At 42.0% G+C, this 13411-nt stretch overlaps 1 protein-coding gene across 1 annotated transcript in view; it reads left to right on the top strand.

The window, feature by feature from the left end:
* Gabrp (gamma-aminobutyric acid type A receptor pi subunit) overlaps window positions 1-7862 on the top strand; it is a 25237-nt gene extending 17375 nt beyond the window's left edge. Inside the window, exons 7-10 of the mRNA XM_021177664.1 lie at window positions 2734-2871; window positions 4690-4842; window positions 5329-5516; window positions 6962-7862. Coding sequence (XP_021033323.1) covers window positions 2734-2871; window positions 4690-4842; window positions 5329-5516; window positions 6962-7264 — 782 coding nt within the window. The 3' untranslated portion in view covers window positions 7265-7862. The remainder of the gene's footprint in view (window positions 1-2733; window positions 2872-4689; window positions 4843-5328; window positions 5517-6961) is intronic.
* Window positions 7863-13411: the final 5549 nt, after the last annotated feature.

The raw sequence follows: 13411 nt of genomic DNA, 5'->3' as shown, positions 1-13411 counted from the left end.
AGAGAGAGAGAGAGAGAGAGAGAGAGAGAGAGAGAGAGAGAGAGAGAAACTGTGAGTCTCTCCTAAGGGTGAAACCAAGTACCCAGGGAGGAGTTTGCACTCTTCATCTCCTGAGAGCTGTCTTCATTCCTCCGAGGTCCCAGCGTAATTTCAATGGCTAGCTTCCATTCAGTTTTGGATGGTTCCAAAGGAAAAAGCACAGCCCCATGAAATCCTCATGGAGCTCAGATGTCTCAAGATAATGCCTACTGGATACTGACTCCATAATGATGCTTCGTAGCCCAGTGTTGGTCCCAACACCAGCATCATATCTCAGTAACCTTTGAAGCAATGAAGGAAGATGTTTGTGTTTATGGCCGCGGATGGGCAATATCACCAGTTGTATGACGTTAGCTAATGACCCCCTGAGTCTCAGCTTCTTAATCGTTGGAATGGAAAAAGTAACAGGACCAGGCTTGTTCAGTCATCTTCCATTGATCAGGTTTATTGGTCTATAATTTATGCACCATAAAATTCACCTTTTTTTTTGATGGGGGGAGGGGTGTTTTTTGTATATCTTTGGCTTTCCTAGAACTTGCTCTGTAGACCAGGCTGGCTTCAAACTCAGACATCCTCCTGCCTCTGCCTCTCTAGTTCTGAGATTCAAGGTGTGCACCACCCCTGCCCAGATAAATTCACCCATTTTTAATTTATTTGTGACCCAAAGTTTTCAGTAAAATTGCCAGTGTGTGTAGTCATTGCTAGGTTGCATTGTTGGAGCATTCCTGTCACCTCCAGAGGTCCCTTGTGCCTCTTGTGAACACCCCAGTTTCCTCCCATCACCTCCAGGTACCACTGACTTACATTCTGCTACTGTGGAGTTTTCTCTCCTGAACGGTTCACAGAAGGAAGACCAAAACGATACATTCCATTTTGTGTCTGCTGTTTTTCATAGAATGCAGTGACCTGTTATCAGTAATTCATTCCCTTTGATTGCTCAGTACTATTTCTTTCCAGCTTTTCCGTGAATGGGCTCTTGGGTTGTTCTCACATCTGGCCGCTGTAGCTAAGGCTGCCATGAATACTTCTCTGACTGAGTCAGCTCAGTCAGTCAACAGGTTCTCCAGGGCAGGAGTGAGAATTAAAACGGAAAAAAAAAAAAAAAAAGACAATTAGACAACACTGTAGCATGACCCCAGGCAGTTCTGAGGCTAAAGTGAGTTTATTTTTTTCCAGTCTGCTTTTATACCACTTACATGCAAAATAATAAGACCATTTATAGGTCAAGGAGCAAGCAAGGCAATAAACAAAATCCTGAAAACACCAATCAGGATGGCCAAGACAAAAGGACTGCCACACATGCCTCAGCTGAACCGCTCTGAGCTCTGCATTAACTCAAATGTAAATATTCTTCATCTGAGCCTATTTCCTGAGTCCTGGCCCAAAGTTCAATTCCCACCTTGAGCTTACTTCTTTGTCCTGGCCTGATATCAAATTCCTGCCAAGTGGCCCCAAAAGCTCTCCACATTCTGTGCAAGTCTTTCTGTGACTGGCACTTTATTCCCCTTAAGTAAATATCTAGAGTTACTGTTCTGATTCAACTGATACCCTTATTATTTGGGTTCTTAGGCATTTTGTTTCGCAAAAGTGGTTGTATATCTTACACTCCCACCTACAATGTTTGAGCTTGTCAATATCCTCAATGTTTTCCTCTTCTTGTCCTCATGATTGCTATCTTAACGAGTGTGAAGTACTGTGTGGTTTTGCTTTGCATTTTCCTAGTGACTGATGAGGTTAGGTCTCTTTTTTGTGCTTATTAACTATGCATACATCTTCTCAGCCGGGGGTAGAGAGGACTGTGTTGCAAGGTTCCCAGAAACTGCTTGCTAAGTAATAGATACTGAAATTATTACACCACCATCCATGAGCTTTGAGATTACACTTTCCTGAGCAAGGCACAGCACTGAATTTTGTCTCTTGCTTGTCCGTATCCTGAGAGAGTTAAGAAACCCCTTAGAACCCGAGAGTTTTCCCAGATAGTGGGCGAATGATTCCTCAAGTCTAAGGTACAATAGTTAGTGAATAAGCATATCTTTAGGAGACATTGCAAGCTCTGCTTCACACACATAAACTAATAGTAGGATCAATTACAATTTCAGACATGTAAAAACCAAAGTCCATCTTAAATCTGAAGAAGCACAGAGATGTCTATCTTACAGGATTGTGAAATTATGAGGGATGTGTTGTGTAAGGGCTCACAAAGGGTAATTTATCAGTACCATCAACAGATACTAGTAAAGCTAACATTTTTCAAAAGCAAATATTGACAGATATAAAGTGACTGGTAACAGACTTTTAGTTTTGCATTCATAATGGGAAATATGAATAGACCACTTCTGAAGTCCCAGACAACATTATCAAAGCTTAGACTGCCCTGAAAGGCAGAAGCTAACATGGGTCTCTGTGATCATATGCTTTGTAAGTGTCGTTCAGTAGTGAACGAAGCCATTTTTATCATCCACCAGGTTTGAACAATGCTTATAATAGAACTACTTCTCAACCAATGAAAAATGGGCATAGCAAAGGATTTCACCCCTCTGTGCTTGAGAATCCTTGTCAACTTTTTGCGTGGTATGCTCCTTTAGATTTAATGCCACTAGGAGAGAAGTCTTGCTGGTCTCCACTGTAGCATTTCCCAGACCAGCTCAGTCTGCAGCATCCTTGCACTGACCAGGGCTCCCTCTTGTTTGCCAGGGGGATACGATGGCAATGATGTGGAGTTCTCCTGGCTGAGAGGGAATGACTCGGTGCGTGGACTTGAAAACCTGCGCCTTGCTCAGTACACCATCCAACAGTATTTCACCCTGGTCACCGTATCCCAGCAGGAGACAGGTAACTCTTGTGAGCCATCAAATGGAATAAAAACTCCTTAGAGAGGGTGTTGGAGGGATAGCTCAGAGGTTAAGAGCACTGACTGCTCTTCCAGAGGTCCCAGGTTCAATTCCTAGCAGTCACATCACGGCTCACAACTTTCTGTAACTCCTATTCTTGGGGACCCAACACTTGCACACAGACATATGTGCAGGCAAAACACCTCTATTCCTGTAAAGGGCAAGTACTCTTTAGTACTGTGGAGTAGGGAAAGGGAGCTGGCATGGGATCTAGTCTTCTGTACATGCCACACTTGGGGTTCACATCAGGATTGACATGGTCTGCTGGAGAGTAAACCTGGGGGCAGCACTGACGTTTCACTGTTTATCTTCTGGGATTTTCTGACTGCTCAAACGCAGCACTCCCACATGCGTAAAAGTCACTCATTTTCTAATGAGAGCACTGGTCACTTTAATAACATGCTCCTAGGTGAAGAAGACAGCAGCAATACCATATGATCACCCCATTATTGATATTACTGATTCATCATGTACAAAGCAGGGTCTCTGGGAGCTGTTGGCTTTAAGTAGGTGTTTTCTAAATGGTATGATTTTTATATACAAACAGCAATGTTTTCTTCTCGGTTCATCCTGGTCAAGTTAGGAATGCTTCGTCTCATCAATATTTATATTCTCTAAAACCTTACCATGTACTTTAGTTGAGTCTAGATGACCTTAAAAAAAAAAAAAAGACAAATGTGTGGCAAAACTGTGCCTAGAGAAAAGACAGGAAGGGTGGTGCCTGTTGATATCTCCAATGTGTGTGTACACTGGTCATTTCCTAAGTATGATCCTGCAATGATACCTCCGAAATCAACAAAAATTAAAGTATAGGGGCTGGGTGGGTTGCTCGGTCAATAATGCACGTACCTTGCAAGCATGAGGACTGAGTTCAATTCCCGGAGTCCCCTGGAGTTTAAAAAAAAAAAAAAAAAAAAAAAAAACAGGCTGGGCACAGCATTTGTAATTCCAGTACCAGAAAGGCAAAGACCGCAGAACTCTGCAGCTCCCTGTCCAGCCCTCAAGCCTACTTGGCAAGCTCCAGGCCAGGACAAGATCCTATCTCAAACAAAAAGGTAGATGGTGCCTGAGCAACAATACCCAAGATTGCTCTCTGGTCTTCACAAGCATTTGCACACACACACATACACGTGCATACACACAAAAAACTAAATTATATTTAATAGTCATCTTGAAAACAAGGGGCTGTCTTAAATAATCTTCATTAACCAGGAATCTATTAACAGCTTACTTTGTGGCAGGGCGTGGTGGCGCACGTCTTTAATCCCAGCACTTGGGAGGCAGAGGCAGATTTCTGATTTCTGAGTTCGAGGCCAGCCTGGTCTACAGAGTGAGTTCCAGGACAGCCAGGGCTACACAGAGAAACCCTGTCTCAAAAAAACAAAACAAAACAAACAAACAAACAAACAAAAAGCTTACATTGTGAATGCAAGACTGAGAAATGTAGGTTTGCCCCCTGAGGTTCTGTCTAGTGAGCTGGATGTGAAGAAAATCAGTGCTCATGGTGCTGAAGGAATTCTTTGCTAAAGAAAAGCATAAGGAAAAGAACATGAGTGTGGGCGTTAGGTAGCAGCAGCCCTGTAAACCCCACGCCAGGCAATGTAAAGGTCCTTTATGGCAACCAGAATGACAGCTCATAGTTGACTAGATTTTGTTACCAGAAGATGTAATGAGATTGTGATTTCATTAAGCATCTCATAGGGCAGTTATTCTTCTGCGTGAACAGACACGATTTCTTATCTCTTGTTTGCACTCTTAGGAAACTATACGAGGTTGGTTTTGCAATTTGAGCTTCGGAGGAACGTCCTGTATTTCATTCTGGAAACCTATGTCCCTTCCACCTTCCTGGTGGTGTTATCCTGGGTCTCCTTTTGGATCTCCCTCGATTCAGTTCCTGCGAGAACCTGTATTGGTAAGCAGCTCCTGCAGGCAATTTCTAAGAACTAGGTGAATCGGATGCTTTTTGAAATTCTATTGATATTTTCATTGACAGTTGGGGGCCGTTAGAAGAGCTAGCATCTTGAGAAATCCCTTTGCACAGATAGAAAGGTGGAGTCAGGAGGATTGTCTTTTTAAATGTGTTTTGTAGTGACAGAAGAGACGAGCTTGTGAGCAAACAGTCTGTTGTGAGTACAGATTGGCCATCCATCTCTAAGAGAAGACAGGAGATGGCATATTTAGAAAGCTATGTCACTTACGTTTCTGTTCAAGATGAATAAATCAACTCAATTCCAGAAGATCACAGACTTTTTAAAATGAAATCTATACTTTTCCTGAGTCCTACCCTCATCTTGCTTCTGAGTGGAACCGACCAGCCAGATGATCGAGGTTGGGGCAGGGTAGTGGGGGAAGGTGTTCATGGAACACCAGCATGGAACACGCCTACTTGTCTTTCCAGGAGTGACAACGGTGTTATCCATGACAACGCTGATGATCGGCTCCCGCACATCCCTACCCAACACCAACTGCTTCATAAAGGCCATCGATGTGTACCTAGGCATCTGCTTCAGCTTCGTGTTTGGGGCCTTACTGGAGTATGCAGTTGCTCACTACAGCTCCTTACAGCAGATGGCAGTCAAAGATAGGGTAAGGATTTTGAGGGCGTTGTCTCTGATCCATCACTTGGACGGGCAATGGACTGCTCTGATGAGGTGATCAGGGTTTGATTCCATTTGTTCTAATGGATCTTATCCCCAATAAGGTGGGCACATTTGGAAGTCATGGTGCCCCTTGACCTAGGTTATTCTTTTTACCCAATAAAATAGGATATCAGACTTTAATTTTTTAGCAGGAAACTATTATTCATATGCAACATGAAAGTATAAGAATAAGCATCTATAGAAGAAAAAGCCTAATATCAAAGTAGACATGCTTAGATGGTCACACACTTTGGATTAATATATAGTTGCTACTTAATTTTTGTGATGCCATTTTATATTCTTAAATTATACAAGTATTAGGTTATCAAAAAAATGTATGGGAGACATTACTTTGTAACAAAATCCCAGAGACAAGGAGAGTAGAGAGTAGAGTTGGCAATCTATCCCAAAACCTCTTAGCTCCAGTGTGATGGATTGCTTTCCTCACACAGTAAGCAACAGGACACCCCATTAAGTATTACTCTTTATAGCTCTACCAGACCCTGGGGTAATTTGGAGACTAAGTTCAATAGATATTAATGTACCGAAGTTCATACACACAAACAAACAAAAATAATAGGGATCCAATTCAGAAAAGTGTCACCTTAAGCTGTGTGCTAGGATCACAAGTATCTAATAGTGAAGATGCAACCGGAAGAACCAATGGCTTTGTTACTGTGTTTGGTTGTTGTGACCAATCCAAGTCCCAAAGACAGAGAACATTTGTACCACCAAGTGCAGAGTGTGATTTCATGTGTTTTCTTCCGTATAGACTTCCCTAATAACACAAACCAATCCAGACTTACTAGATTGACAGGTGAAGGTTGGAGAGGTCCCAAGATCTTCTCCAGAAGACACCAGTATGTCCCCTCATGTGTACGCATGTAATAACAGATGCACTATGGGTTATATGCTGTATTCTTCACATCTGAGTATCCCCAAACTAAGGAAAATGATACCAACATGGTAAAGCAACTCAGCCAAGACCTCAAATTGTCTGCTCTCTGCACCTTGTTGACTAGTGGGAATTCCCCTGATTTGCAGGGGAATTTGTGTGTAACAAAGATCACATGACACAATGGGTTTCCATTATCTCTAAGAATCTCTTCTCCCTGGAACAGACTGGAAATTTACCAAATACCTACTGGGTGCATTACACAGTTTTATGCCTCTTAATCTTCCCCTTCGCCTCACAAAGGAACAATTCATATCATTAGCATGTTCCAGACAAGGAAATCATACCCTAAAGGGAGCTAGGCAACTAAAATTTTGAATAATAACAGACTAAGAGTTAGGCCCAGGTCTGCTACCTTCACTACACACTTTTTCACGATGCCATCTGTGTACCTCACTGTTTCCTGTCTTCTGATCTAACTATTGTCTATGAACCAGGGGCCAGCGAAGGACTCGGAAGAAGTCAATATCACCAACATCATCAACAGCTCCATCTCCAGCTTTAAACGGAAGATTAGTTTTGCCAGCATTGAAATCTCTGGTGACAATGTCAACTATAGTGACTTGACAATGAAAGCCAGCGACAAGTTTAAGTTTGTCTTCCGAGAGAAGATCAGCAGAATCATTGATTATTTCACAATTCAAAACCCCAGCAATGTGGATCGATACTCCAAACTACTATTTCCTTTGATTTTTATGTTGGCCAATGTATTTTACTGGGCATACTACATGTATTTTTGAGACGCCATTGAACTCTTGCATCACATAATGAGGTTAAGGGTATTCTAGAACATGTGTGTGCACTTCAGCTTAGAAAGCTACAAATGGGCTATTGTAACAATTATTCTAAGTTGTGTAGAAGCCCTAGTGTGACCAGATTCTATAATAGAGTCATTATAAGGCAACCCTTTTCTTCTTCAATTTTGGACAGAACACCCCCTCCACACACACACACACACAGAACCCAAGACTGCAAACCTACTCAGGGCTATTTGCTCTCTGGATCCCTGGTCTGCATTCACTCCATAAAAATGTGGGAAAATGATTACATATATTAAGGGGTTTGTTTTCTAAAGAATTCATAGTGCCACTGATTAAATCTCTGTGGTCCTTATAATATGCTCTCTTGCCTATTTAAGGAGCAGTGTTTTCTAATTTTTGTTTTTCCTTGAAATATGAAATGTGGGTTTGTGTCAATTCATTGGTGGTTACCTTGCCTCGTCAACCTAATACCAGATGGGTTCTTAGTGTTATTTAATACCACAGAAGAATTGTCCCCAAATTCTAATACGTCCTATTATTGACAAATCAGATGTAAATGAATAAAATTAGTGGATCAGTAAACTAAAAGAGAAAAAAAAAAAAAACATAAATCCTTTGGAGTCCAGGGCTTCACACTGATTTTCCATGTATCTTATTATTTTGTTTTTATACACCTTAGTCCTAAACTATGTAAAAGCCCCTTTTCCACATCAGGAAAACGGGAGGACGTTTTGATACTTGTTCTAGGATTCCTAATACAGAATGCGTCCATGAAGACTTGCTGGGTCAAGTCTACTAGCTAGCCACCTTTACTCACATACTGGCTAGGTACCAAGTAGACCAGAGAGTGCTCTGTCAGCCTGTCATCTCTGCTGACCTGTTAACCAAGATGCTGGGGAACATTTTGCCAGTGGCAAAGGCCCTGCCTCCTACTAGGAGGAGCTTTTATCCCTGTGCTCCCGTGACTCGGCAGGGGTGATGTCTATTAGGTAAGAAGCCGCACTACCGGACCACAAGTAGCTTATCTTAAATAGTTACCTTTCCCCAACCTTCCTAGCTGGACTACTTTGAGTGGCTTACCCTGCCTGAGCAGCAGACCACTGGCCCTGAATGGTTCCGACTGTTCTGAACGATGGAAAGACACGTTGCACAACCCACATGAGCTGTCTTTTCTGAGTTCAGCCAGGGTCACCCTGACCTAGGAGCTCTTGTGTGCCCCTCTCTCTCTTGCTCCACGGGAATCGCCTATATAAGGTTCCAACGCAGCCTCAATTATTTCAAAGACTTGCTGTCTTCAGCTCTTTCCCTTTCTTTCTCAATTATTTCAAAGACTTGCTGTCTTCAGCTCTTTCCCTTTCTTTTCTAATGAACCCTCAGCTTTCCCTGTCCTTTCTACAACAAGCCGGAGCTGTAGATGCTCTTTCCTTTCACGTCCTTCACCCACGGGCCCTCCTTTTCATCAGCATGGTTCTGCCCATCATTCCGCTTCTGTGAGCTTGAGTGCCTGGCGCTTAACAGATGTTTCTATTTTAGGATTCGCTTTGTTCATTGGAGTACACTCTTAAGCTAGGTGTAGTTGTGCCATTAGAGTTCTTAGTAGAATCTCTTTGTATTTTGTATCTGTTATATACATTCCTAAGGGGAGGGGTTAGGAGAGGGGAAGTGTGGTTGAGTGAATAGGTCACATCTGTGCATTTTTTTTAAAAAAAATAAAAATGTTTAAAATATAACTTCACTGAGGCCTCATTTTAAGCTACAGAAAAATAAAAGTTGTAAATATGTGAAACTATAAAATAAATACATCGTATGAGCGACTGGGCGGTGATGGCAGAATAATGTGAACACGTCCCAAATACAAAAGATACATAGTACAGTGCTAATAGAGTGTCTCCATACCGCGTCCACCCCAGACAGCACACATTCACATTCACACATGAGAAGAAATACAATGTTTAGTATGAGAGTAGTTTTTGGGAGAGAGGCAACCTTTAGATTTTAGAGCCACGCTGCTCTTTGGATAATAGGAGACAACATTGGAATTCTTAGTAAAAACTGCTGATTCCTTACATCTGTCCCAAATATTCTGCCTATGCAGAGTATTATCTATACAAGTTTTATTTAAAATAGTAGTTTTAGAACAGTGGTTCTCAACTTTCCTAATGCTGCAATCTTTTAACACAGTTTCTTATATTGTGGTGAGCCCAACCATATAGTTATTTTCATTGCTACTTCACAACTGTAATTTTGCTACTGTTATGTAAATACTTTTGGAAATAGGTTTGTTGGGGGGGGGGGTCGCAGCCCACAGGTTGAGAACCACTGTTTTAGGTAAATATATTAAGGACTTTATCAAATATCCAGATGATTTTTACCAGGTGCAGTAAGAAATATTCTAAGCCAGGGAAATACGTTTTTTTAACTACCTTGTTATTGAGAATATCAAATGTCTCCATGGAGGGAGTTGTGTAACTATAGGAAGGCAGTCAATAACAAGTAAATATCAGAAGGTTCATTTCCGATGCAGGCCGGGAAAATGGGGAAACATAGAAATGAGCAGAGAAGAAAAGAGCTAAAAGATGCTGCAGTCCACAAGCTGAGGAGCAGCCATGCACAGCTTGGTGTGTGCCCTAGCCATGCAGGGAGGACCACAGTGCAGTGTGGGCCCTAGCCATGCAGGGAGGACCACAATGCAGTATAGGGCCTAGCCATGCAGGGAGGACCACGGGAGGGACACAGTGCAGTGAGGGGCCTCAGTACCGTGTGTGGACAGTGACCTACCCTTAGAGGCAGTTTAATGTCTAGGGTTGAGATATGACCTTTCTTCAATGGCGGGTGTTACCGTTTCAGGTACAAGACTGTCCTCAGCTGCTGGTACATAGTGACTTTTCATTAGTTCATGATACATAGTGCTGTAAAGATCCTTAATTCTTAAAAGATACATTTTAAAAATCGACTTTTAGCACATGCTTTTGATCCCAGCACTCTGGACGCAGAGGTAGGTGGGTCTCTGTGCATTCGAAGCCAGCCTAGTCTACAGAGTGTGTTCAGGACAGCCAGTGCTATTACACAGAGAAACCCTGTCTCAAAAAATAAAATAAAATAAAAATTGACTTTTAAGCCGGGCGTGGTGGCGCACGCCTTTAATCCCAGCACTTGGGAGGCAGAGGCAGGCGGATTTCTGAGTTCAAGGCCAGCCTGGTCTACAAAGTGAGTGCCAGGACAGCCAAGGCTACACAGAGAAACCCTGTCTCGAAAAAAACCAAAAAAAAAAAAAAAAATTGACTTTTAGTGAATGTATAGGTAACATAATTCGACATGTGGTTGATATGATTTCTGTACCATTCCAAGGACTTAAATTTTTCTAAATGAATACATTTTATCTATTTTTAATTTTAAAAATATAAAAATAAGGGTCTGGAGTGACGGCTACACTGTTCAAAACGTTTGCTGTTCTGGCAGAGGACTCAAATTCTACCACCCACATGGAGGCTGACAATTGGCTGTAAAGCCAGTCCCAGAGCATCTGGTGCCTTTTCCTAGCGTCCACAAATATGACAATAAATGCGATGCACACCTACATGCAGCCAAAACACCCATATACACCAAATAAAAATAATTCAAAAGCCGAGAGTAAAGCACGTGCCTTTAATCCCAGACTCAAGAGGCAGAGGCAGACAGATCTCTGAGTTTGAGGCCAGCCTGGCCTACAGAACAAGTTCCAGGACAGACAGGCTACACAGAGAAACCCTGTCTCAAAAAAAAACAAAAACAAAAACAAAAACATAATTTTTTTAAATAATATGTATATCATTAACCCAGGCATGGTGGTGCACGCTGGATCTCAGTAAATTAGAGGCCTGCCTGGTCTACAAAGCAAATCCCAGGTCAACCATGGCTACATGAGACCCCGTCTCAAAAAAGAAAAAAAAAAAAACCCAAAACATTAAATTCTTTTTGTAAATGTATTTGTATACTTACTTATACAAATTTTATTTAAAAATTAGGTTACCATGGATTTGTTACCTTGGATTTGTTTATTTTAAAAAAATTTGTCCAATTCTGATTCACATTTTTAAAAATAATATATAGAAGTGGGAAAAAGAAAAAATATCAGAGGTAACTAAGACTGTGGAAAAAAAAAGTCCAGGGACTTTGCACCTTGAGATGCCAGGCTAAACGGTTGTGCCTGTTACTCTTAGGTTTTCTAGAGTGGTTTTGGAAGGGACAGGCTGCTCTATGGTTTACCTGAGTCAGGGAATTGAATACAAGCAAATAGGCCTAAGTGAGCATAAAAGAGCGTCTAATTGTTTAGAAGGAAGAAAACTTGCTAGTTGAGTAAGGAAAGGCCCAGATTCACCATCTGGAAACGTCCTTTGGGAATAAACAATAAGTAACAATGAGCAGTCGTCTCCTGCCTTTGATGTTGCCATCCGCCAGCTATAAGCAGATGGCTCTCCTCTACCAGGTAATCATGGGAGGTTTGTAGATGCAGAGAGGTGCTTCTTGGTGATGAAAATTAAAGTCTCATAGAACGCACTGCTAACATAGAAGCAAATGCTTATGGATATTCCTAGCAGCCCAGGAGATTGAGCGTCACAATTGTGATTTATTTGGGCAGACTTAGAGTGGAGTGGAGTGGCTCACAGCTTTCCATGACCATCTATCTAGTCTGTTTATAGTGGTGCCTTTCCAGGATCTAGGGGGGGAAAAAAAGACTATTCTATTTGGAAAATTGAACATAAATTTTGAAAATATATCTGCATAGCTGAGTGTTCATCTGCTTCCCTATGACCATTGAGGGCTTAAGTGTTTGTAAGCATGCTGTGTATTCTTCTATTAGTGAAAACAGGCCAATATCTAAGAGGTCTTGGGAGTTGAGTGGTTCACATCTTTCTGCCTTGGCCTGCCTCCTTCTCAGATAAAGGCAGGTGGATGTTGTTATTAAGATCCCCAGGAAGGTCTTAGGAGATGTCTTGTCATGCAAGCATGAGGATCTGTTTTTCTTTCTCAGAACCTCCACAAAAATCCTGATGTGGTCACACTCTTGTAACCCCAGCTCTGTGAAGTAAGTCCTCTGTGAAGGAGGATTGCCAAGGGCTTCCTGGCTACCAGCCAGCCCAGCTCCTGTTGTAGGAAAACATCCTGTTTCAAGGGAATAAGACAAAGTGACAGAGTGGGACACTATACATGCACTAAAACACACACACCATACAACACATAGCGTACACAAATACACCACAATTACACACATATATATGCACTTACCTACATGTGCACACACACCAAAGCCAAACATGAGGACTGTAATCCTAGCACTGGGCAAATGAAAACAGGAGCCAGTCTAGATGAGTTAGCAAACTACAGGTTCAGTGAGAGACCCTGCCTCAAAAAGTAAGGTGGAGAGCAATTGAGGAAGACACCCAATATTGAACCTCTGCCCCGTATGCACATATAAGTCTCTCTTTCTGCCTTTTATGGTTTGAATCTGATATGTTCCCCCAAAAGCTCATGTTTTGAACACTTGTTCCCTAGCTGGTGGCAATACTTTGAAAGGCTGAGAAACCATTAGGAAGTGGGATTTAGGGGCTGGAGAGATAGCTCAGTGGTTAAGAGCACTTCCAGATGTCCCAGGTTCAAATCGCAGCAGCTACATGGCATCTCACAACTGTCTATAACCCCAAGATCTGGCACCTTCACATAAACACACATTAAGGCAAAACACCAATGCACATAAAATAAAATTAAAAAAAAAAAAACTGCAAAGGAAGTGGGACTTATCTGGAAGAAGGAGAGCCCTAGGAGTAGACTTTTAAAGATTATACCTGCCCCTGGTTGCAACCTGCTCTCTACTTCTTGTTTTTGTTTTTTAATCTGTTTGGGAGTTATGTGTGTGTGTGTGTGTGTGTGTGTGTGTGCATGTGTGTACATGTCATGGAGGCTAGAAGAGACTGCCATATCCCTAAAACTGGAGTTAGAGATACTGCTGCACCAATACAAAAGCAGCTAGCATACTGCCATCACTTAGCACACTTTGAAAGTATTTCTAGCCAGGTGTGGTGGCTCACGCCTTTAATCCCAGCACTCGGGAGGCAGAGGCAGGCGGATTTCTGAGTTTGAGGCCAGCCT

This window comes from Mus caroli, chromosome 11 (genome assembly GCF_900094665.2).
Source record: "Mus caroli chromosome 11, CAROLI_EIJ_v1.1, whole genome shotgun sequence".
NCBI lineage: Eukaryota > Metazoa > Chordata > Mammalia > Rodentia > Muridae > Mus > Mus caroli.
This window is presented reverse-complemented; position numbering and strand designations above follow the sequence as displayed.